The following is a 25,794-nucleotide window of genomic DNA, read 5'->3' as shown; positions in this document are numbered from 1 at the left end:
AGAAACCTCCTAGTCTGTTTCCTCTCTGCTGTATTATACTTTTAGCAGATATCTGGTAAGTTGAAGTCTCCCACAAGGACAAGGGTTAGCGATCGTGAGACTTCTCCCAGTTGCTTATAGAATAACTCGTCAGCCTCCTCATTCTGTCTGGGTGGTCTATAGTATACTCCCACCACAATATCTGCCTTATTAGGTGCACCTCTGATTTTCACCCATAGTCATTCAACCCTATCATCACCGTCAATGAGTTTGAAGCTGCCGAAACTCTCTCTAACATAGAGGGCTACCCCACCACCTCTCCTTCCTAGCCTATCCCTCCTGAAAGTTTGTAGCCATCCCATAGCAGCACTCCAGTTATGCGAGTCATCCCACCACGTTTCGTGAGAGCAATAATATCATAGTCCTCCTGTCTTACAATAACTTCTAGCTCCTCTTGTTTGTTGCCCAGCTGCGTGCATTGGTGTAGATGCACTTCAGTTGGGCTGTTGATCCAGCTACACCTCCTGAGGGGAACAGTCTAATTCCTAAGCAACTACTCACTGAATTATCTACCCTTCTGTGGTGCCATTTGAAGTGCTACTCCCCACTTCCTGTGAGGTGCAGACCAAAGGTCCTTGCCAGCACCCCGTCCCTCAGACACTGGAGTGACATTCCCATGCTTTTCTCGATCAAGCCTGGTTTTGTCCCCCTCCCTTTTCACGTCTAGTTTAAAGCTCTATTAATGAGCCCTGATAGCTTCTTGGCGAGTACCCTTTTGCCCCTAGGAGACAGGTGTACCCCATCCTTGGTTAGCAAGCCTGGTGATTTGCCTGTCAACCCATGATCAAAGAACCCAATGTTTTGCTCCTCACACCAGGTTCGGAACCAGTTATTTATTTCCCAGCACTTCCTATTCTTTCCCTCGTCATTGTCAGTAGGAGGAATGACAGAGGAGAAAACTTCTGTCCCCGAACACTTCATCATACTTCCCAAGGCCCTGAAATCCCTTTTAATTACTCTCAAATTTTCTGTTGAGATTTCATTGCCGCCTAACTGGAAGATCAGCAGTGAATAATAATCCGTGGGCCTGACCAGAGTTGGTAGTTTTCTCTCTACATCTCTAACTGAGGCCCCAGGAGGTAGCAAACTTCCTTGTGTAATGGGTCTGGTCTGAAGACTAGTTCTTCTGTTCCCTTTAGAAAGGAGTCCCCTATGACAATAACTCATCTCTTCTTATCAGATACCATTTTAATGGAAGGCTTGTTGAGTCTTAACCTGGGGAATATTTCTAGGCTGTGGGACCCACCATCCTCGTTGAGGTTTGGTTCCACTGGCAGACCTTCATATCTATTGCGCAGAGGAACCTGGGAGGCTAAGGCTGGCACAGGGCAGACACACCTGTGCGCTGGGCAAGAACATGCTGCCACTCCCTCCATCTCCTGAATTTCTCTCCTTGGCTGGATGCAGAGAGGATGGGGCATCCTCTGTCATACAGCCCTCCTGTTGGGTCTGAGACATGGAGCATAGGGTGTTGTTCCAGTGGTCAGTCTCCCCATCTATCACTCTCTGATGGTCCTCAGCCTGCTCACCTCCTCCCTGAGCTCTGTCACCAGCTGAAGGAGTTCCTCCACCCGAGTGCAACTCCCACAGGTGAATTCCTCACTAGTGTCTGATACTGAAGCAGGAGGGGGGCACGCCCTGCAGCCCGGCACCTGGGTGGCAGCATGCACCCACTGGGTCTCTGTCTGGGAGGCTGCATTGGTCACGGCTGGTACGGAGCTTGGAGCAGCCCTGATTTTCTGCCGAGTGGCCAGCATGGTTCTCTGTTCCTCCTGGCTGAGCTCGAGTGCCCTCCCTGCTCGCCCTGCCTGCGCAAACTACCACACAAACTGCCGCGCCACACTTCTCTGCCGTGCCACATACCTGGTTGCCTGCTCCTGTTTGCAGTGCTCTGGTCACTCCAGTTTGTACATATACCCAGGATTACTCCATCCCAGGTGGAGAATCTGGCACTTGCTCTTGTTGAATTTCATACGGTTGGTGATTGTCCAGCTCTCTGGTCTATCCATATCTCTCTGTACAGCCTCTCTACCCTTAAGGGAGTCCACAACTCCTCCTAGTTTAGTATCATCAGCAAACTTACTTAATGTACATTCCACTCCTGCATCCAGATCATTTATAGAAGCATTAAAGAGCATTTACCCTACAACTTAGCCCTGGGGAACCCCACTAGTGACTGGCCACCAGCCTGATGGAACCCCTTTTACTATAACCCATCAGCCAGTTGCTCACCCAATGTATTATGGTCTTGTCTAGCTGTGTGCTGGACAGTCTATCCAGAAGGATACTGTGAGAGACAGTATGAGAAGCTTGCTAAATCAAAAACCTCCATATCATTCCTGGATTCCTTGGTCAACTAGATGGGTGACCTTGTGATAAAAGGAAATTAAGTTGGTTAAGCAGGGCTGCTCTCAAACGCGATGGGGGATGACATGCTTGAGAGCAGCCCTGCAGAGAAGGACTTGGGGTGCTGGTTGATGAGAAGCTCGACATGAGCCGGCAGTGTGTGCCCGCGCTCCAGAAGGCCAACTGTATCCTGGGCTGCATCAAAAAGACGTGGCCAGCAGGGCGAGGGAGGGGACTCTGCCCCTCTATTCCTGTCTTGTGAGACCTCACCTGGAAGACTGTGTCCAGTTCTGGAATCCTCAACATAAGAAGGATATGGAGCTGTTGGAATGGTCCAGAGGAGGGCTACAAAGATGATCAGAGGGCTGGTAGCACCTTCCCTACGAGGACAGGCTGAGAGAGTTGGGCTTGTTCAACCAGGAGAAGAGAAGGCTCCCGAGGAGATCTTATAGCGACCTTCCAGTACCTGAAGGGGCCTACAGGAAAGCTGGAGAGGGCTATCCATAAAGGCTTGTGGGGATAGGACCAGGGGAATGGATTAAACTGGAGAGGGGCAGATTTAGACTAGACATTAGGAAGAATTTCTTCACTATGAGAGTGGTGAGACACTGGCCCAGGGTTGCCCCAGGGAGTGTTTTTGGACTGCCCCGCTCCCAGGAGGTGTTCAAGGCCCAGATTGGATGGGCCTTAGGCAGCCTGCTTTAGTGGGATGTCCCTGCCCATGGCAGGGTGGTTGGAACTAATGATCTTTAATGTCCCTTCCAACCCAAACTATTCTATGATTCTATGACTTTCCCGTGTGAACCCATGCTGGCTTGGACCAATGACTGCGTTGTCTCTCAAGGGTTTTTCAGTAACTCCCTGAATGAACTTCTCCATAATTTTACCAGGCACTGGGTGAGACTGACAGTCCTGTAATCACAGGGTCTTCCTTCTTGACATGTATCATATTTTTTTGTAGACTGATACCTGGTGCTTGTAAATGTGTATGAAATATTCAGAGATCGATATTATTCTGTTGAAGGTAAGCATTGATTTTTTTTATACTCAGTAACAATATCTGGTTAGCTTCTGACTTGTAAATCAAAATGATTGAGCTGGTAGGCCAGATCTGGTATGCCATCTGCTAATGCCGATTTAGCTTTATGGGCAAGATGTGCTCTTCCAAAAACTAAATGTGACTGCTGCCTTGTTTTGTCTGAAAGTAATCTGTGGCCTTTCCCGCTTTGCCTCTGTCCCCTTCCACCCAATTTTGGCAGAGAGTAGGATACTTTACCCATTAATTACTACAGCAATGCAGCTTACAAAAATGTTCAGAATAATTCTCTAGCTCTTCTAGCTTGAACTACACAGCTTTTTTTATCACAACGTTTTATCAGTATTTGTCTGTGTACTAGAATTTTCTGTATCACTTCTTCCTTCTATTAATAATTCATTCTCATCAAGAGTAATTTCTTAACAGGAAGGGCCACTTTGTGCTTTTGTGTGAGCTTACCACTCTTGCTTCTATTTTCCTGGTCATTTTTCTGGTAAATACTACGCAGAATGCAGGAACAATTGCATTTTTAGTTAGCTGGGCAGCAGAAGTGGGATGTGAATTTTTCATATATGCTTGCCAATTTAGTTCAGGATTTTATACTATGTTCTTAACTTCCTTGAGCAATATAGTTGCACTAGTTTATCTGATAAAACATTTTGATGACAGGGGATGTTGAAGAAGATGAAGCTATTCCAGATAGCGAACAGGACATAAGACCTCGTTTTCATCGTTCACGGCAGGTAGCTCAGCAGCATGAAGAAGATGATATTGTAGATGATGATGATGATGATGATCTTGATGATGATGATGATACTATTTCTGACTGGAATTTAAGTATGTCAAAGTAATATGTAAAATGTTTTAAAATACAGCTACTTGCATAATACAAGAACCACAGTGAAAAGAAGAGTTTGTGTATAGGAATACTAAGGCTTTTCTTCGGAAAAAAGAACTATCTGCTGATATAATTGGTAGTTGGGGTCAGACGGGGGAGTCTTTCAGGTAATGTTATGACTATGTAACTATAGACAAAAACTAGCCACCTGTACAGCTTATTTCTTATTTTGGCATATGGTCAGTAGAGCCGCAAACATCTACTGGATGTAATTAAAAAGAGATTTTGACTTTTAATTCTACAAGATAATACAAATCATTAATTACCTGGGGGGTTTATTATAATTATTATTTTTATTTTAGAGAAAATAAGCACAGATATGCTATCTCTTGTAAAGTATTTTTTTTTATAGTTTTAAATTCATAGTGCTGGTCTTGTACTTGTTGTGTGTAGAGATGGCAGAATTAAAATAACACATTTCTGAAAAATATGTATGAAAAGCAGAGGGGGGCCCTACGTTCCACAGTTTTTGGTTAAGATGCTGAGGAAGCTAAAGCTGACTAGGAAGAGAGAGAACAGAACAGTTAAGAAATCCATTTTTCTTTATGTCATCTGAATTTGGGAGAATTTGGATTATCTGAAATTTAGAATTCTGTGCCCTGTTTCTATCCAGTGTTCTATATTTAACTTCCAATTTGAACAAAGAAGAAACATCAGCAGTCTGACAATTAGCAGCACTGCTTATTAATGAGGACCTGGTAAACTAAATTATGGGAGCCTGCCCTATTTTTTTCCTCTAGTAGAAAGCTGAAACAGTCTTAGCAGAAAGCAGCAGGTACTGGTCTTGGAGAAGTCTGTGCTCTTTATTATTGCTTGCATTGGAGATCTGCTCTGAGTTGGGGGCTCATGTTTTGTTTTATTCAAAACTGTGTGACATTATCTAGGAGCAGAGCAGAAAAAGTTTGTATTTCTCTCATCTATGCTAGTAGTTGCTACATCACAGCTTGAAAATGTCTGGTCGTCCTGTTTGGGCCTGCTAGCAGTTTAGGTCCAGTTTAAGGATTTTTGCATGTTACACTTGCTATATATATTTTTTTCTGATTTAGTTGGTCTTTTGTATATACTTTTGTTCCAGTTAGATAATTTCTGACAGATTAAGAAGGAACTGAGATCATAATAAGAAAAAAAAAAAAGCGCAGTACAAATCTGTAATACAAGCATTCTTTATAAAGCCATCTTAGCATTACTTTTCTAGACGTGACAACACCACAAGCAGAAAATCAGAGTAAGGATTCTGAATCATGCTTTGAAGTTGTTCTTTTATGAGCTTTTGTGTGCTAAAAATATGAGATTAAAAACCTTTCAAATTTTGTGGTGATGTTCTTTGTATTGGTGTATCACTGAATTGGGACTAAGATATAAAAGCTCAGAGCCAAAGACCAGCAAATTTATTTATGTGTCTGGAGGTTGATTATTTTGCTTTTTTGCTTTGAGACATGGATCATGTTTGAACATTTCCTTTTTAATCATTTGCTAATATTTTTAGGCTATTTCTCCTTAGTTTCTCCAGTATGTTATGCTCATGTCCACAGACCTTCCCTCTTGTGTAGTGTTATACCATCCTGAAATTATGTAGTACATATAATGTTGCAATATAGTGGTGTGGTTCCTGTCAGTGGATGCTTAATATCCGCAGTGTATAAGTCCTTTTAGTGCCACAAAATTTGCTTTCTAAGAGCTATGGCTTTGTACCAGAGCACAGTGGAGACCTGTGTATTGTGATAAATGGAAGTGTCTTTCCTCCTAATGCCCTGGCCAGCTCAAAGTAAAAATGGAGATTGTACTGTTTAACTATAACTGCTTGTATAATAAGCAGTGATTAACACCTCTTAATTCCCCTCAGGGAAATGTTCTGCTGCTGCTCTAGATGTCCTGGCTAATGTATTTCGTGATGAACTTCTGCCACACATCTTGCCCCTTTTGAAGGAATTACTCTTCCATCATGAATGGGTAGTTAAAGAATCTGGTATCCTTGTTCTTGGAGCAATTGCTGAAGGTAAGGCAACAGTGCATATCAGGTTGCTGAATATTTTATTGGTTTCTAAAGCAGCTCTGTGATTTCTTCTAGGTGAATTTACTTGTGCAGCCAAGTATACATCCTTAGCTGATTTGGTTTTAGCGATTAATCTGTACAATCTACTATTTGGTGACTGCAGTTATTCATTTAATTTTTTCATTTCAAATCTATGCATGCTCTGGAGACCTAAATAACTTGGGGAGGAATAAAAGAAATTATCCTTTTTAACTCTGCAGCATATATTTATAGGTCTGGTCAATAAGTACTACCTGGATTTGATACAAGAAGAATATTTAATAAATTTGATTCTTACATTTCATTTGGTGTTTTCAGAAATGGAGAAGACTGGTCATGTGACTTTGGTGCCCTGAGCTGCTTTTTTGTGGACGATTCTCTGATTTAAATGTGATAACTTCCATTTCTTCATATTTGCTCATAGGCTTGGCTTTTTGCCTGTATTTCCAGCATCTCTGTCCACTTTGCAAACTGCAGGAATATGTTTAGGTCCATGCCTGGATTATCTATCTCTTCATACAGCGAACATACTTTTTCTTTGTTGCTACAAAACATTTTGTTGGCTTGGATTTCAAGTCAAGCAGGTAATAGTTAGTACTTCTGACAAATCTCAAGCGTATTACTGCCCTTGCTGACTTGAAGTGTGTATCTTTTATGCTGGTCAGTATTTGTGTGATATTAGGAGAAACAAGAAGAAAATAAAATATCTTGAGGAATCCTTTTTAATGATACAATGATTTGTTATAAAGGCCTAATCTGTCTCTACTTGTTGTCTTGGTCACTCTGAGTAGATTGGCATAAGACTTCCAAGCTTTATAAACTAATTTTTATTTGGATGTTCTTGCTATACTTCATTTAATAAAGCAGTATTTCTGAGGATTGGGGAATCACTGAAGTAGAAATGTAGTGAAATTAATATAAATTTGCGGATTTTAATTATTGTTTATGGTGAGGTTTCCTTTAAGGACTTAGCAAGTCAACCTAATTTTATGTTATGTATTACTATGTGATAGAGGATGAAAATATTTCCCTTCAGGAAATAACAAAGTTCTATTAGTTTTCTAATTCTTTACTGTAATTGCTGTATTTTTCCTTCTAGGCTGCATGCAGGGTATGATTCCATATCTTCCTGAGCTAATTCCTCACCTTATTCAGTGCCTCTCTAACAAAAAGGCTCTTGTGCGCTCCATTACATGCTGGACTCTTAGTCGCTATGGCACACTGGGTAGTTAGTCAACCCCCAGAACACATACTTGAAGCCATTAATGACTGAGTTGCTAAAGCGTATTCTGGATAGCAACAAGAGAGTACAAGAAGCTGCCTGCAGGTGAGCCAAAGCTTAAACAAAAAAGCATTGTCCATGACACCGTATTTTCATGGGGAAACTATTTTAATGCCTTTATCAATGAATTAATGCAATGAATCCATTTCGGCTCTTAATGTTTTTTTTTTTCCTTTTAAATTGGAGTAAGTTCAGCTTCTTCTGAAGTAGTCATAAATTACTCAAAGTTGTAATAAATGAAAAAAGTTTAATTTGTATTTCTCTTGTCCATTTTGTTTTCAGAGTATATGAATCACCAAACTAAGCAATCTATTGCAGTAAAAAGAATGATCTGTATGTGACACTTGTTATTTTCAATGTTTTAAGTTTCAGTGACCAGAAATCTGGCGTTTATATGTTTATGAACAAGGTCAATGCTAGTAACAAAGTAAAGCTATCCTCTTGCATTAGTGATGTTTTTATATTTAGCTCAGGATTACCAAAACATTTGTGTTGCAGTTATTTCAAGGGATATTCCCTTTCTCTTGAAAGGAGGTCCTTGGAGGTAAGATTCCCTTCTCCCCCTTGTCTGCTGATATTTAGAAAAAAAATGGATATGGGTATGCCTCTTGCCACAGGAAGTTCAACAAAAAAAGCTCTTATGTGTCAGTTTGTGTGGGGCAGGAGTGTAATGGCAGACTGCCAAAAAAGTTTCTTCATAAAACAGAATTAGTTCTGTAACATGTATACATAACAGGTTTTACAGGAATATTTTTAATTTTTTCTCATCACAATGCAAGAGTTGAATATTTTGTTTAATCAAAATAGATTGAGTTTATCTCAGTAATACCACTTTGAAAAACATACTTTGGATTATTTTGAAGATTAATATAGTTCTGTGTTTAAACAGAAATAGGTAGTGTGGGGCATTTTGTGATGATCTTGTCTTTTATGTTTGGGTTTGTTGTTTGTTTTTTTTTTCAAAGATACTAACTGACCTGTTTGGGGTGGGTTTTTTTGTCATTCCCAGTGCCTTTGCTACTCTAGAAGAGGAGGCTTGTACAGAGCTTGTTCCTTATCTTGCGTATATACTTGACACTTTGGTCTTCGCATTTAGTAAATACCAGCATAAAAACCCTGCTCATTCTTTATGATGCTATAGGAACTCTAGCAGATTCTGTAGGACATCATCTAAATAAACCAGTGAGTATACCTTATGTTCTGTAGAAGCACTTGTTCATATATCAAAACACTGGTCGGTGGGTTTTACAGTGTACTTTACATGTTCTAAAACAGAAATGCTGACCTTTCTGTGTAGGCTTCCAATAATAATAGATATTTACATGTAAAATACATAGACTGCATGTAATTTTCCCATTACAAAAATATTCCCCATTTTGACTAACCAATTTTGTGTGCGTGTGTGTGCTTGTGAAATGTGCTTCTCATTATCCTGACTCTCTTTTCTCCTTCTCAGAATTTTTCAGCTTAGAGGAGATGCATAATCAATATAGATATGAAATGGGACTTTTAAAGAAATTGGTAGAATGTGTGTGACAATTTCTAATGCTGGGGGGGGGGTTGTAACCACTTTCAGTATAGCTAAGCCGCTCTGTTAGTCTTTCCAATACATTGGAGCACATCATCATTAAAAATTGCTTTATCAGTGTGGGAGATATGCATTTTATATATAAAAGCACAGAATCCTTTGGACAAAGCACAGATAGCATACAGGCTTTTTGTATTGTACCACGTGTTCATTAATAGGATATGCACATGTCATGCATCTTATGATGGCTATTGAAATTTGCTTTATTTCTCTATAGTGCTTCACTTGGACATATACACACTATAATAAAACAATCTGAGTTGTCGCTATGGCATTTTAATTGCCATCCAAGACTCCACACTATCAAAGGACATCTTTTTCAATCTCTCTCTGGCCCCGACAGTTTGACATTTGACAGCACTAGGAGGAAGCTAAATGGGAGCACCTGCTAATGGTGGGACTTTGTTCAGTCACTTAGAATATTGTATCTTTGGACATAGTATTCGCTGTCAGCATCTGTTAGCTGTTTAAATACTTTCTGGGAACCATGGTACTACAGGATTGTTGCATCAGGGCAATGAGAGATGGTTGAGAAAAGCAGATGGTAGATGCGCATCCAGGACTGCATTGCTGGTAAAAATGTTTTCTGTAGGCCCTATAGATTTTGTAACAAACCATCAGCTATATAAAAGTTGCTAGACTGAAGCCAAACCTGGAAGAAAAAAATCATTCTGCCAAAGTTACTTATGTGCTTCAGAAAAAAAATCTTAAGACCATAACTTGTATATTCTAATAATTAACTACTTCTACATATTTCAGCAATGATTGAATTACAGTACATCAAATTTCTTTTGCTGAAAATGTAGAATATATCAATTCTTATTATATAAATTTTCTAGCTTTGAAATAAACTAGTATGCAATTAAAGTGTTTCAGTAGCTGGTGCATTTTCATCCCAAACAGGAATATATTCAGATGCTAATGCCTCCATTAATCCAGAAGTGGAACATGTTGAAGGATGAAGATAAAGATCTCTTCCCTTATTGGAGGTAAATGTTAAAATTTGAGTATGTTTGTATTAAGAACTTCTAGGAATTACCTGTTTTAGTAAAGGATGATCCTACTAGGAAGTGTTGACTATAAAAGCTGATCGTGTTTAGGTATTTCCCATTTGGAGAAAATATTATGACTGCAGTGAGAAAATCATTTAGATTAATTTTCGCCATTCTTGAGTGTTTCTTTGCAGTTCTTTTAAAAAAAAAAATTGTTCCATCCCCATGTTCTTGTCTTCTCTCTCCTTGCTCTCCCTTCATCCCTCCATTACAAACTATTATCAGAGAGGCTGAACATATGAACCCAGACCATGTAGTCGATTCTGTAATACTTTCCATGTGCGAAGCAGTAAAACTCTTCTAGAGAAATTAGTTTCATAACTTTTGGGTAAAGTTTAGGGCTTGACTGTGGTCAAGATACTGAAGTTTAGTGTAAATGCTAACTGAATTATAATAACTGTCTTCATATGAACTTTCTTGGCCACCTCTTAAGATGATGCTACTTCTGAGAAATTTTCTCAACTGATACATGTAGGGGAGAGTAACAATTACCTAACAGATGCCTTGGCTCAGCTAATAGGTACTGCCTTTCTAGGTTGCTTTTACTTAAGTATACTCACAAGTAACTTATTAAAAATGCTTTTAATTTTACCACTGCCAAGTAATAGGTACTTTGGGGAGGTGAGGAAAGTTAGTGTGTCTCTCTTACTCTTCTGTTTTTAAATTTTTTTCTTTTATTCCAGTGCCTGTCATCAGTTGCTACTGCCTTGGCAGTCTGGCTTTCTTCCATACTGTGAACCTGTGTACCAGCGTTGTGTAAATCTGGTGCAGAAGACTCTTGCACAAGCCATGGTATTTTTCTGTTGCTATTCTAATGTTTCAGAATATCTCCTTACAACCAATGTATTAACCATATAAAGTTACAAGTTTGCCATTGAACACATAAATGAAGCTGCAGTTGTGAAACTAATTTTTTGTTGGTTTGATTTTACATTTGTGTGTACCTGAGAAAATGTAATACTTGTTTTGAAAATGCATACTTATTTGTTGCAGTTGCACAATGCTCAGCCAGACCAATATGAGGCTCCAGATAAAGATTTCATGATTGTAGCTCTTGATTTGCTCAGTGGTTTAGCTGAAGGACTGGGAGGCAACATTGAACAGCTAGTGGCCCGCAGCAATGTCCTGACACTAATGTACCAATTGCATGCAGGTGAGATGAGTAACCTGTTCAATCCTATGTTGGGTCTGGCTGGGATGGAGGTAACTTTCCCCATAGCAGCCCGCAGTGCTATGCTGTGTATTGGTAGCCAGAAAGGTGTTGATAACACACTGGTGTTTTGGCTACTGCTGAGCAGCACTCCCACAGCATCCAGACTGCCTCTCCAACATTCCCTCCTCACCAGCAGGATGGGGGTGGGCAATATCTTGGGAGGGGGCACAGTCAGGACAGCTGATCGCAACTGACCAAAGGGATATTCCATACCACATGACATCTGCTCAGCAATAAAAGCTAGGAGAAAGGAGGTGGAGGGGGGCATTTGTTATTAAGGTGCTTGTCTTCTGGAGCAACTGCTACGTGTACCGAGGCCCTACTTCCTGGAGAGTGTCTGGACATTGCCTGCAGATGAGAAGTAGAGAATAAATGTGTTTGGTTCCGTTGCGTCCGTGCATGGCCTTTGCTTTTCTTTACTAAACTGCCTTTATCTCAACCCATGAGTTTTTAATCTTATTTTCTCCTCCTGTCCTGCTGAGGAGGGGAGTGAGAGAGCGGCTTGGTGGGCACCTGGCAGCCAGCCAAGGTCAACCTACCACAAATCCAAAGATTTTCTTTCTAAGAAGAATTGGAAACACTTCTGGAATTGTCAGGGGTTTTTTTTCTTCTTCTCTTTAGGATAAAATGCCTGAGGTACGGCAGAGTTCTTTTGCATTGTTAGGTGATCTGACAAAGGCGTGTTTTCAGCATGTTAAGCCTTGCATCGGTATGTTTCTTTTACATATTAAATAATTAACATCAGATTGTAAAATGTAAGAGACTGATTTAGCCATTGTTAAGTTCCCTTTTCTGTTACTTCCCTTGTCACGGTGGTGTAAATTTTCATTTTCATTTATCAGTAAGGGTCTGTAGTGTTTTCTCCTTTGAACTGCATGTTTAAGACCTGTTCTTTTTGTTGACAGTGCAAAACTTCATTTTGCTGTTTGATTTTTATAATGTAACATGCTTCCTGTTGTGCTGGAATACAGCAAAACAGATGCATGTAGAATTCAGTTAGATCAGTTGCTTTCTTTGATAAATTCTTGATTTTGTGGCTTTTTTGTTTTACTAGAATCTACTGTTCCATACAATTTATATATATCGAAATTAGAAAACTTGGCTAGGGGGTAGATTTGGGTTTGTTTTTCGTTTTGTTCTTAATTTCAGTAGGGAAGTAGCATCAGTTAATACACTTCCACAATATTCATGGTATCTTCCCTCAGATACTCTTGAGATATATTTATCTTAACAAATAAATGCTTGGAGAGGTTTGGAATTTAAAATCTATTTGGCAGATGTTATAATTTATTTTTTGTGACTAATATTTTATTAAAATGTAATCAAAGCTGTGATTTGCTTTCTAGTATTCATTTTTGTTGACTGTTGAGTTTTTTGGGGGAGTGTGTGTGTTTTTGGTTTTTTTGGGGTGGAGTGGGAGGTGCTTGCGGTTTTTTCTCCCCCCAGGAAGGGGAGCAAGGTTTGTAGAGTGACATAAAGGTAAAGCCTATTAGAAATATTTTTAAATCATAGTTTGAAAATATTTACATTGATCTGCTTTGGTTGTAAAATCCAGGTTAATCTGATATATAGCAGAAATATAGCAATATAGCTCTTGTTAATTCCTGTGTAATGCTTTACAATAATTAAAATATGCTTACATTATTTTTTTAATAAACTTTTTTCCCCCCTCTTTGTGATCTTACAGTAGTGGAACAAGATGGTTGTATTGTGTGATGAGATTTTAAAATGTTGTTCTTTCTAGCTGATTTCATGCCTATTTTGGGAACCAACCTAAACCCTGAATTCATTTCTGTGTGTAACAATGCCACCTGGGCAATTGGGGAAATCTCCATCCAGATGGGTTAAGATTTTAATTTTTTTTTCTTTGAATTTTTGCACATTTAGAGTGGTTTGTCTGTTTTTTTATTTTTAGTGGCTACTTTCAAATTGAATTTAAATGTTAACATTATATTCTTGTCCTTGACAGTAAGTTCAATATACCAGATCTTAATAGATTATGTATATTAATGGTCATTTCTTCTGAATGTTCTTTTTGGATGTTTCAGGTATAGAGATGCAGCCGTATATTCCAATGGTGTTGCACCAGCTTGTAGAAATAATTAACAGACCCAACACACCAAAGACATTGTTAGAGAACACAGGTACCCACAAACTGAACCATTCATCGTGAAGGAAATTAGAGATTATTTTTTATAGTGATTTAAAAATTTTATAGAACTTATTTTATTGCTATGTATTTGGCTTTTATAAGCAAAAAGAATTCTGTTTTGCAGAAGGTCTTACAAGTCTCAACCTAGCAGCAAAACATGTATCATATATCTAGATTATTAAGGTTATTGCTTTCTCACCTTTATAACAATTTATATTTATTTATCATCTATTTAAGTACTCTTCCAGTTTTATTTATGTATACAATATGTCAAATGTATGCAGTAACACTTAAAGACTTAGTGGCTTTACACTGATTTTAATATATGCATGTCCTTACATGTGTACTGTATATCTATGTATATCTAGTGTTTGAAACAAATGTAATTGGCATATATAAAACAAATCATGAACTCTTTGAATTTTAAAAAAATGTGCTTTTTTTTAAGATTAATTTGTAGTAATATGCTCAACAATCTAGATCTCTGATGGCAGCTTTACCACAACATAACTGAAATATACGTATAACTTCTATTACCTGGTCACACAAATTTCTGAAAAGAAGTCTAACAGTGGCATGCATGTTTATATGTTCTGGCCAGCAGATTTGCCTTCCAAATTGGGAGCAGTCCCCAAATACCTGTTGAATCAGAATTTCTGAGGCTTGTTTCTTTTGCATTTATAAGAGGGCATGTTCTGATATGAAGAGCATCTTCCATACTTTAGCAAAACTTTGTTAATAACTTAAGAGGGATCTGGTTTACTGTTTTACTAATTGAGAACCTTTTGACTTTTTTTTTCTGTTTGAAAACTTTATTGTAAGGAAAAAGATACTTTAGCCATTATATCTGGCATAACTGAATATTATGCAAATTCAGTGCTGCAGTTACTTTTTTTTTTGAGCTAAACACGGGATAAATTGGACAGAGATTTCTTTATGCATATTTTTCCTCTAATATTCTTTACACCCCACCCCTTGTTTTTTTAGTATGGAGGGTGAACTTGAAGGAAAAATTGCCTAGTTGTCTGATGTATTATAGGTACTACTTTTTGAAAAGATAATCTCAGAGCAAATAACTACTGTTATGAAACACACCATGGAATAGTATAGCAATATAAAATTTTCTTTCCCCTAGCCTCCTTTGTCTGTATGTAATACCTGTAACTGAGAAGCATCCAGTGCTTAAGTGTTTATTTTCATCACTGCTAGAGAATTTTTTGAAGCATCCAAATGCTGCCTTTTTTTTTCTTAGTATCTTAATAGTTACTTTAAATGTGGATGCATAACTGCAAATAAATGTTGTGTGGTGTGATTATAATAAAGTTTCTGTGGGATATGGATATTGTGCTGCATGCCCTTGATATGTGCAAGAGTATTACCATTTTCTATTTTAGGTGTTATGTAATGAGCTATGAAAGCATTTCTATGGAAACATATGAGACCACCTTAAGTAAAAGTAGTTGCATAGAAAATAATGAGTGCATGCAAAAAGTTAAATTTTGACAGAAATTACTATTCCTTGTACAAACTGTAGCTCTGAGAAATTAGATAAACCTTTAAAAAGTGTATTTTCATTTGAAAGTAGAACTTCAAATGCAGTTTTGTAAGTTAGATCTGCTGAAAATTGGAGACACTGCATATTGAAATTGAATAATGTCTGAGCAAAATAGTGAGCAATAGCTTTCATGGAATGAGTATGTTTCAAACTACTAGTATATCCTACACTAAACTTTTATTGGAGAAAGCATCATCTGCTTTATTGCATGTTTCATGAAACTGTTCACAAATGCCTGTTAATTAGTGTTCCATAGTATGTCCCTTGAACATAGGCTTCCTTTCTCTGCATCATATAAATCTGCTGGATTTTAGTATTATCAGGATTACTTGAAGCAAAATACATTGATATGTTATTCCCCACCTCCTTTTTCTAAAAATTAATCTTTTGTAAGTTGAGCAAACACCATTAAAACATATTTCCATGATGACATTTTCTTCAGTCTGCCCTCAGAACAAAGGACCATATTACCTAACCATCCAAAGTAGTGGGTTTGCTTTTCATGTGTCCTTATGCTTTTCTATTGGAAAACAGATTCTTATACAACTTTTATGAGGAAGCCTTTTCTGAACAGAAGAAATATTGGGACTAAAGAATTAATTTTCTGCAGTCAGTTGCTGTGAGTTAGCAACCACTTTAAATTCTCTACAAGATTATGAAGAAAACAAATATTTGGTGCTCTTAGAGGAGTGTATAATCTATTTAGCATTTATTGGATAGACCATAATATATTCAATGGAAAGTATTTATAAATATATTTTTACTGATAGATAGTAGGCCTAATAAAATCTTTAATTCAAATGTTGAAAAAATAAAATGTTTAGGACTATTTGATACTAAAACTGAAAGCTGTTAATTCCTTTCTGTCAAGAATATCTATAATAGTACTTTTTATTAAAAACTTTGAAGTTTATGGTAGGTAAATTTAGTATAAGAGATGATTCAGAAGAGGGCAGAATGACTACTCACATCAGAAAGCCTTTGAATTTTAAATTGGGGTTTTTTTTGGTGTTCTCTCATTTTCTTTAATTTTTATTTTACCCTGGAGAGTATACCATATATGTTGCTGCCTCTTATTTAGGGGGTAGTAATAAACAGCACTAGTGAAATCTTATGTTTACTATCATACACAGATTCTGTTGGCTTCTGTTTCTGAGTTATTTGTTGTTTTTTTCTTTATTTTTTCTCCTTCCCCCTCATTTGCTCATGTCTTGGGTGACGTTTGGTGGTGTATAACCATGATTGCATTACCTTAGCAATAACAATTGGTCGTCTTGGTTACGTTTGTCCTCAAGAGGTGGCCCCCATGCTACAGCAGTTTATAAGACCCTGGTGTGTATTATTCAATCTTTTTTTTTTTAATTCATTTTTTTTCACTCTTTCTTGCCTTTCTTTCTGTCTGCCTTTCTTTCTGTCTTCTATCTCACTTTTAGATATATTTTCAGTTGGTTACATAATCTCAATCCTTAATCATTGCGAACCATGTGACTAATCTTGTCCTATCAGATTTATGAGCTTTTAGTAGCACTTTTATGTATTCTTTATGTTGTGGCTAACAACTAATTTATGCATGGGATAAGACTGTCACATGCTTGCGTGTTAAAGCTTGACTACGAAAGAGCATTTTAAAATCCACCAGAATGATAATACAATGCATGCAAATACTGTAAAATTTAAACTGTGTATTACTTTACTTAAATTCAGTCTGAGGTTTGAATTGCTGTATGGAATATGTTTCTAGACTTATGTATAAAATAGCTTGCTTGCTGCTGTAAAAGTTAAATAACTGTTCTGTTTTATCTGATATAATTCATATTGCAATAATATATGTTCTGCTTCTAGTAATGGTAGTTTCTATAAATATTTCATATACATGTTTCTTTTGTATTTAGTGGAATACAGGTCACACTTTCCAACTGTATATAGTGCAACAGAAAACAAGATTCTGGACATGATACCTAATGGGAATATACTTGTAAAGACTGTGCAACAAGTATCTTTCTAAGTGTTCAAAATAGTGTTTCAGAAAATCTTATCAGTGTGACTTATTCCATCAAATACTGACATCTAGTTCTGACTTATTTGAATGAAAAAGTAATAGAATTAGATAAGTTTTGCTCTTCAATTACTAGGTGCACCTCTCTGCGAAACATAAGAGACAATGAGGAAAAGGATTCAGCATTCCGTGGGATATGTACCATGATCTCTGTCAACCCCAGTGGAGTAGTCCAAGTAAGATACATAAATAGATCGTAATTTATTTTTTTTGTTTACTCATGTGGATTTTAGTGAAAGCTGTATATGGAGTATGAAAGAGATTAGCTTGATGTTGATTCCCTCTAGTACATACTGTATCTCCTTTTTTTGACATCAAGGAGGACAAAATGTTTATATTTCAAATGATACATATCATGATAATTCTGGATTTCTGCTTCAGGAGTTATCACGTATGGGAAAAGGACAGTGTTCTTAAATTCTTTTTTTGTCCTTTATTGCAAAGAATATGTAAATAATGACCTTAAACTGTATTTTGATACTTCTGTCAGTCTTTTATGTTGAGGCTATATATGAAAATAAAAGGCAAAATCTGACATGCTAAAACCTATTTTTCACATGTGATCTAGACTTTTAAAAAACAAACAGAACAAAACCAATATTCACCCCTTCATTCTTAAAACTTGGATAGTGGAGATTCTGTTTCAACTTTGGATATTTTGCTTAAATAGTATGACAAGGAAGATGCATCTCTAAAAGAAATAGTATATCTCAAGAATAGAATATGACTTGCTCATTAGTCTCTGCAGATCCAAAGTAAAGCTGTACCAATGTAATTTTTTCTAAGAGGAAAATTAATAAGAGATTCACAGAATCATTGAGGTTGAAAAAGACCCCTAAGATCATTAAGTCCAACTATCAGCCCAACATCACCATGCCTTCTGAACCATGTACTGAAATGCCAGATCTACACAGATTTTAAACCCCTCTAGGGATGGAGACTCCACCACTGCCCTGGGCAGCCTCTGCCAGTGCTTCACCACTCTGTCAGTAAAGAATTTTTTCCTGATGCCTAATCTAAACCTCCCCTGGCACAACTTGAGGCCATTTCCTCTCATCCTGTTACTTGTTACTTTGGAGAGGAGACCAGCACCCACCTCGCTACAACCTCCTTTCCGGGAGCTGCAGAGAGCAATGAAGTTTCCCCTCAGCCTTCCCTTCTCTAGACTGAAAAACCCCAGGGCACTTAGCTGCTCTCAAGAACCCTTGTTTTCCAGCCCTTTCCCCAGCTCCGTTGTCCTCCTCTGGACGCGCTGCAGCCCCTCAATGTCTTTCTGGGATTGAGGGGCCCAAAATTGAACCCAGAATTTGAGGTGTGGCCTCACCAGTGCTGAGTCCAGGGGGACGATCCCTTCCCTGCTCCTGCTGGCCACCCTATGGCTGATCCAAGCCAGGATGCTGTTGGCTTTCTGGGCCACTGCTGGCTCATGTTCAGCTGCTGTAGAGCAGCACCCTCAGGTCCTTCTCCACCAGGCAGCTTTCCAGCTGCTCTTCCCCAAGCCTGGAGCTGCACAGGGTTGTTGTGGCCCAAGTGCAGGACCCGGCACTTAGCCTTCTTATCCTCATACAATTTACCTGGGCCCATGGATCCAGCCTGTCCAGATCGCTCTGCAGAGCCTCCCTACCCTCAAGCAGATCAACGCTTCCACCCAACTTGGTGTCATCTGCAAACTGACGGAGGGAGCACTTGATTCCCTCAACCAGATCATGGATGAAGACATTGAACAGGACTGGGCCCAGCACAGAGCCCTGGGGACACCACTTGTGACCAGGCTCCAACTGGATTGAACTCCATTCCCCACCACTCTCTAGGCCCGGCCATCCAGCCAGTGTTTTACCCAGTGAAGTATATGCCTGCCCAATCCATGGCTGCCGGCTTTTCCAGGAGAATGCTGTGGGAAACACTGTCAAAGGCTTTAATGAAATCCCAGTAGAGAGCATCCACAGGCTTTTATCAAGATGAATTTCCCTCTCTTCTGCCTGGAATACTTCTTCCTGAAACACAAGAATTGAGGCTCTGTCTTGTTTTGAATTTTTCCGTTCATTTCATTTATCCCTTGTTCTGTACTTAGCATTTCCTCTTCTGCTGTCCATTTGTTCTTTCACACGGCTTAAAGAGAGCGAGTAAATAAGGACTCTTCATTATCCCAGCTCGTCTCCTATGTAATTGTTATCCTCAGTTCCTATCCAAAAACATGTGCATTATCAACTTATGATGAAGACTGATGTTTTAATGGTGTAGTAGGAGGTAATTCATGACAGCAGATGAACTAAACATAAGGATTTGGGGTGGCTTTAGTTTTGAACCTGTATGATAAACATTTTGTGTATCTCAGAAACAACTTCTGTCTCTGCTTAAAGAAATATGTATCTTTGTACCCAACTGGAAATATGCAAGAGTGAGTTGTGAATGTGGTCTTGAGTTTGTTGATTGTTATTAGGATGATTGGTACTCAAACTTGGCATGTGTACTGAAAGAATTAGTTAGACAAGTGTGGTGTGGAAGGGATGGAGGTGTTTTGATTTGTTTGGTTTTTTTAACTGTGGTTTATTTAATCAAAAACCTGATTAAACAAAGCTATTCCTAAACGTAAATCCAAAATCAGTTGTGAATTAGGATCAAATACCCTGCATAATTCATAGAATGAACATCTAGCATGATTTTTAGACCTATAAATTGAGGTTTCTAACCTATGTGATTGTTTAATCTTATAGGACTTTATTTTTTTTTGTGATGCTGTTGCATCATGGATTAGCCCAAAAGATGATCTCCGAGACATGTTCTGTAAGGTAATGTTTCTAGTATGACAGTATATGTGAACTGTGGTTGTTTTGGATCCTCTGTTTCTTTTTTGCTTTCTCTTTCTACTATTAGCACTTACTGTATTTGTGGTCATGAAAGCTTTCTTTCAAAGTCATGGACTTTCAGGCAAAATATCATAAAAATCTGAAGTTATTTTACCTATATATTCTTATATGCTTTCTGCTTTCAGGTTATTTCAAAACTCTTTTTAAAAATGTTGAAAAGCCCACTTGAGAATTTATTTGAAAGGATAATCATCCTCAAAGAGCTTTTCATAATATCCAAACGACTACATTTTGACTGCATTTAGAAGAACAGGGGCTTTTTATACCACATAGAAGACTTCGGGGGTTTTTTTTGAGGGGGGTGGTGGTGTTTTTTTGGGGTTTGTTTTTCTTTTCTTTCTTTTCTTTTCTTTTCTTTTCTTTTCTTTTCTTTTCTTTTCTTTTCTTTTCTTTCTTTTCTTTTCTTTTCTTTGTGTGGTTCAAGACTTCCCCCCATGTTTTATTTTTTTGAGAAATATTTAGAAAACTGCAAATTAAAAAATCTTCCAGTGGTATCCTGATCTGTTTGTCTTGTTTCAGCTGAAAATAAGGTTTTAGGATTGCTTATTCCTCCTCAGAATCCCTATTGCATAAGCAAGTCTTCAAAAAACTAATGGACAGTGATAGCCAAGAACGCATCCCTGGATAAACTATCAATAGAATTTAAGCAAAAGGACCGTTTGCCTAGTGTGAAATAAGCAAAGGAAAAAAATCCAAACCCCATCTAGAAAGTAATATATTGTGTTTTGGCACTAGTGTCTTAGGTTAAAACCCAGAACAAAATTAAATGATTTCATTTTCATGAACAGATGCTGTTAGTGTTCAGTAGCGTGGCTATGTATGTTGTAAAGTGAAATATCTGTTTTTAGGAAGGATGTATGTCAAAAGTTAATAGTCCTCTTAAAGCTAAAATAGAGCATATTTCTAAGTATGTAGTTGGATCATGGGTCAGCATTGGCACTTTCTTTTCACGTAATGCCAGATGTGAACATTGGAACAGAATCTAGAAGTTTTGAATCTCATCTTGAGGAGCAAAGACAAAAATCTTGGTGTTCTAGTTAGGAGACCAGTTATCTGAGAGGCTTCTCTAAAACTCCCAAACAAGTCTTAGAGAGTTTTATTTGCCGGCATTTTCGGTATCTCTTCGAAAGACCATCAGGGTCAGGAAATGCATGGCTGTGAGTATTCTAGCATCAGTAGAAGGAAATGGCAAATACAAGCTTAAAATAAAATCCAGGATGCTGTCTGTGATGATTGTCCACAGCAGTTTCAGTACATGTTTCTGTCCTAGTCCTCCAGCTTTCATTACTTGCTTCAATAAGCTATGCTCCTCTTTTTCAGATTCTTTCCAGGATATCCATGTGGGATCTAATGCATTCAAAATAGACACTATGTCTCTTGGTCACTTGGCATAAGGACATCCTTGTTTTTTAAAGTGTATTCTTTTGTGCTTTTTGTCATGCAAGAAAGGAAACAAAGCTTTCTTCAAGTAATTGCATGCAAATTTTTTAGATTGCTTCCTCATTGGAGTGAGTTTTTATGCTAGCTGAATATGTGATTACTGTAGTCCAGTTACATGTTTTTGCAACGATAATTGTGCCTTTTAGGAACAATAGAAAAAACTTTTTGTATTCCCATGAGGTCTTTCTCTTGCTAGTGGATTGTCCAGCGTTTGTTTCTTTGGGGTGGGTGGGTTGGTTGGTTTGTTTGGATCATCAGAGATGAGAGAGAAAATACTCCTTCTGAAAGCATGTTTAGATGAGCTGCCAGTGTTGAGATCCAATGCATACTTGAAGAATTGTATCGTGTTTTATAGAAGCAAGATATCTGAAGACTGTAGTTGAAGCTTACTTGCTGTACTGGAAGATGATTTAAAAAAAAAATGTTCCTTTTATTGTACATGAACATTCTTAGATTTTTTTGGTAGTTTCATGGCAGCTGACTAATCAGACTCTGGGTTAGGAAAGAGAGATTAATCTGCCTGTGGAAGGTCTATTTCAGGGAAAACAGCAGTAAATTACCTGGTGATGCTGTGATGTTATTATTGCTACATGCTGTTTAAGAACAGCACTGATCGAGAAAGTTGTGTTGAGGGTGAACTCAATACCATGAACTTTGACATTGCCATTTTTGTGAGGATGTTTTCATGACAGACTGTTCCACAATTCAGTATCCTTGAGTTTAAAAAAGAAAAACAACCCAAAACTTTAAACACTCTGCATTATTTTCTGTTAGGAGGAGTCTTTTTTTCTGCTGTTGTTCTTTCATATGTTTGCCTTTTAACTTGCTGGTTTCAAGCTAAAACACTAAGACCTTTTTGACAGTATCATTTGATTTTCATAGTTTTCAGTTAATTTATTACATTGGAGGTTCCAGACTGAAACCTGTAGATTTATTTTTTTTTCTATTCCACTCTTATGCTAGCTTTTGACTGCTGTGGATCCTTGTTCTTTCAAAACACAAAAGATTTTAATAGCTTCCTTTTTAGTAATAGTTGTCTAGAGGGTCCATGGAAAAAAACACAACTCTCTCAGGATGCTTTTGTATTTGTCTTAGAAATTGACATTCTGTCAAATGCTGGTTGTGGTTCTGGCTCAGCTTTCCTCCCAGAACATATCATGCGTTTTAAAAAAACATGACTACAGGAATCTTAACACATAAATCATGTCAATTGAAAAAATTTTTAGCATTCTGAAATGGCTGAACTCTAGGTTGTAAGTCACTATAGTCATTAAAAATACATACATGCGTACATGTATATTTATATAGAATATATTTATATATTTTATACTAATTTGCATGGGTAGCTATAGTCTGTATGTCACCCTTAACTGAAATGTGGGGCTTTTTGTTGAAATATTAAACTGGGGAATTCAAATGGACATTTGCACAATCCAGCAGTGTTTGGCTTACTGCATGTGTTGCTACTAAATATTGATCGTGTATATGCTCTTTAATGATTATCTTGACTTCCCCTCCACTCATTTGTAGATTCTTCATGGATTTAAAAATCAAGTTGGGGATGAGAATTGGAGGCATTTCTCTGACCAGTTTCCTCTTCCCTTAAAAGAGCGCCTTGCAGCTTACTATGGAGTTTAGCCTCATGCACTGTAGCTGCAGTCCCATAATTAGAGGTGAGCACACAAATCTTCCTTGCTAAGCAGAGCTGTATAACAGACTTCCCCCCTGTTTACATTATATGAAACATAATTAATTCACTAGGCTAAAATTTTTCAGATACACTGGAACAGATATCTTTCCTTACTATAAGAATTAAAAAAAAAATATTATAGTGTACCTAAATGGTGGTAGCTGTAACAAAAGCAGTTGTCTGACTATGTTCTTTTATTTTTAGAGAGAGAGTGTGTGAGTGTATGATATGCACAGTAGTGTATCAAGGTAACATTGGAAGCGTAGATGTAACAAAGTGCCTGTTCAGGTTTAATAAACAAAATAATGATTATAATCCTCAAGACATCATACTAAAGTCACAGGCTCACTTATGTCTTATGAATTAGTAGATGGTGGATGTGGTCTAAGCAGGAATATTTCCCTAGGATAGGAGAGTAAGTTTGTTAAGATACTTCAGCCATTAGAAGTCCAGTATGTTTCCTAACCACATACTTGATAATCTTTGCACTGAATAAAGGATGTTATGCTAATCTGTAACGGCTGACTATAGAGACTCATGTTTTAAGGAGGCTGATATGCTGCTTGTTGCCACATTCCACTTTATGCACCAATTCAGAATTGTTATAGTTCTGTGTGGGGAATGATTTAACTTCAGCAAAGAACAGTGATTGTGCATTCTAGAATACTTGTACTATTATTCCACCTTGCTTTGTATGTTGCTCATGCACACTGTATAAAGCAAAGTTCCTGTGTGTAGTGTGATACTGTGAAGAGATTATTATACAACCCAAAAAAGAGGGCAAGATAAATTTATTCATTCAATCTTTATATAAATTTGATACTTGCTCTATAAGTTTTGTACTGAAATTATTGAAATGAATCATGCAATTCTGTTTTGTTTTTGAATGAAAATCTATTTAAAAGTCAGCCTAAGATTTGTCAGTGACATAAGAAATTGTTCGAATTGCATGTTTAATCTGAACAATGGTTTAAAAATAATTTCAAATATTTACATATTCGTAAATGAGGGTGTTTTAGTTCCAAAATAAGTGGGGCTTTTTCATCCTAATGAAGAAGAATACAAAGTGGTAAAATTGTCAATTATTCTCAGTTATTACTGAGGAGACACTGGGGCTATCTTGTTTAATCCACCTAAAAGTGAAGTTGTTAGGTCAAAAGCAGGTATATTTAATATTCTTTCTCAATGTCATAACTACCTCATAATGTTGTACTAAAAAGGCAAAAGCTTGTTAGAATATATAGGACTGTTTTTATCTTTAATCTAAGCTTAGCCACAATAGTTGAACTGTCAGTATAGCTCTAAAGTAGACAATGTTGTTTTAGGAATAATAATTTATCTGGTATAAATGGACTCTTTTCTTAAACAGACGTAAAAGGGAAAAATCTATGCATAAATTCATTTTTAAATTAAAGATTGGCACCTACCGCTAAAAAATGTAATGATCTGTCAGTTAAGGTTGGAAGTAACTATACCTCTATATTTTCTTTTACAGGTCCTTCAGTCTGGGAGAAGTGAGGGACCCTCTGCACCCAGGGAAAATGTTACCCTTTACTAGGGGGAAGGGTAAACCAGTAGGGAATACAGTAAAATCCCAACCCTACTGGGAGGGGTGGGAGGGAGGTGTTGCCATCACTGTATTAAGTTGATGTTGGGAAATGTTTTAACATCTGGAGCCTTTGTGGGTGGAAATGTCTCCTATTACAACTCTGCACTGGATTTGAAGAAGGAAAAAAAAATCTATTAACAAAACAGCACATTCTGGACTATTGTGGGGAATTGTACCAAAATAAGAACTATACAATTGAACCATAGGGATACGTAAAGAGGAAAACTATTTTGCGCACAATAAAGGAAACCTAAGAATGGGAGTCACAAACAGTTAAAGGCTTTCTTTTTTCTTTTACTGTTTGGTTTTCTTTTCAATAAGGATTTCCTACATTATTTCATCCAGCTTGATGGGATTTCTAGGTAATTTGCATGTTAATGAATAACTAAAGAATTAAGTTACTACAGTTAAAATGCAGCTTGTATCTGTATTAGGAGAAGCACTTGCAGTGTACAAGATAGAAACTCCAACATAAATTAATAAATGAACTTGGACAAAATGAAGCAACCTGCAAGGTGCCAAATAAGGGACACTTCAAAGGAAAGACTGACGTTAATTTTTACATTTTAAAAAAAGTACCAGATATGATTTGGTTATTGTACTTTGTTAGATTTAATTTCTAGAGTAAGACATTATTCTTAATGTGCATTTTAAGGTTCAGGCATGCATTCTGGCTCATAGTGACCAGAAATAAATTCAATTAGTGGGAACGTAGCATGCTTTCATCACATAGAGTGAAACTGGTATATATTTACCTATGTTGCGCCAGTCATGTTGCAGTTTACCAATTCAATATAGCCCTGCATTTAAAATTCTTTTTCTAAGATTCCGTGGATCTTATTTTTATTATGACTATAGATATCAAGTACTGTAGTTAACAATTAGGCCTTGAAATACCTTTTAGGATCTGTTAAGATTAAGATTGATATAGTATTGTGT

At 37.5% G+C, this 25,794-nt stretch overlaps 1 protein-coding gene across 1 annotated transcript in view; it reads left to right on the top strand.

Annotated features, from left to right (window-relative positions):
* Window positions 1-23,194, top strand: part of LOC128850262 (transportin-1-like) — a 74,043-nt gene extending 50,849 nt beyond the window's left edge. Inside the window, 21 exon segments of the mRNA XM_054053269.1 lie at window positions 2,663-2,686; window positions 3,373-3,397; window positions 4,078-4,258; window positions 6,163-6,315; window positions 7,451-7,566; window positions 7,568-7,597; window positions 7,599-7,678; window positions 8,643-8,748; window positions 8,750-8,815; window positions 10,125-10,201; window positions 10,947-10,983; window positions 10,985-11,065; window positions 11,267-11,416; window positions 11,418-11,426; window positions 12,108-12,195; window positions 13,231-13,329; window positions 13,535-13,630; window positions 16,450-16,525; window positions 17,326-17,425; window positions 19,964-20,038; window positions 23,087-23,194. Coding sequence (XP_053909244.1) covers window positions 2,663-2,686; window positions 3,373-3,397; window positions 4,078-4,258; window positions 6,163-6,315; window positions 7,451-7,566; window positions 7,568-7,597; window positions 7,599-7,678; window positions 8,643-8,748; window positions 8,750-8,815; window positions 10,125-10,201; window positions 10,947-10,983; window positions 10,985-11,065; window positions 11,267-11,416; window positions 11,418-11,426; window positions 12,108-12,195; window positions 13,231-13,329; window positions 13,535-13,630; window positions 16,450-16,525; window positions 17,326-17,425; window positions 19,964-20,038; window positions 23,087-23,194 — 1,777 coding nt within the window.
* Window positions 23,195-25,794: the final 2,600 nt, after the last annotated feature.

The sequence above is a fragment of the Cuculus canorus genome, chromosome W (genome assembly GCF_017976375.1).
Source record: "Cuculus canorus isolate bCucCan1 chromosome W, bCucCan1.pri, whole genome shotgun sequence".
Lineage (NCBI taxonomy): Eukaryota > Metazoa > Chordata > Aves > Cuculiformes > Cuculidae > Cuculus > Cuculus canorus.
The sequence above is the reverse complement of the archived record's forward strand: the minus strand, read 5'-3'. Positions and strand labels throughout refer to the sequence as shown.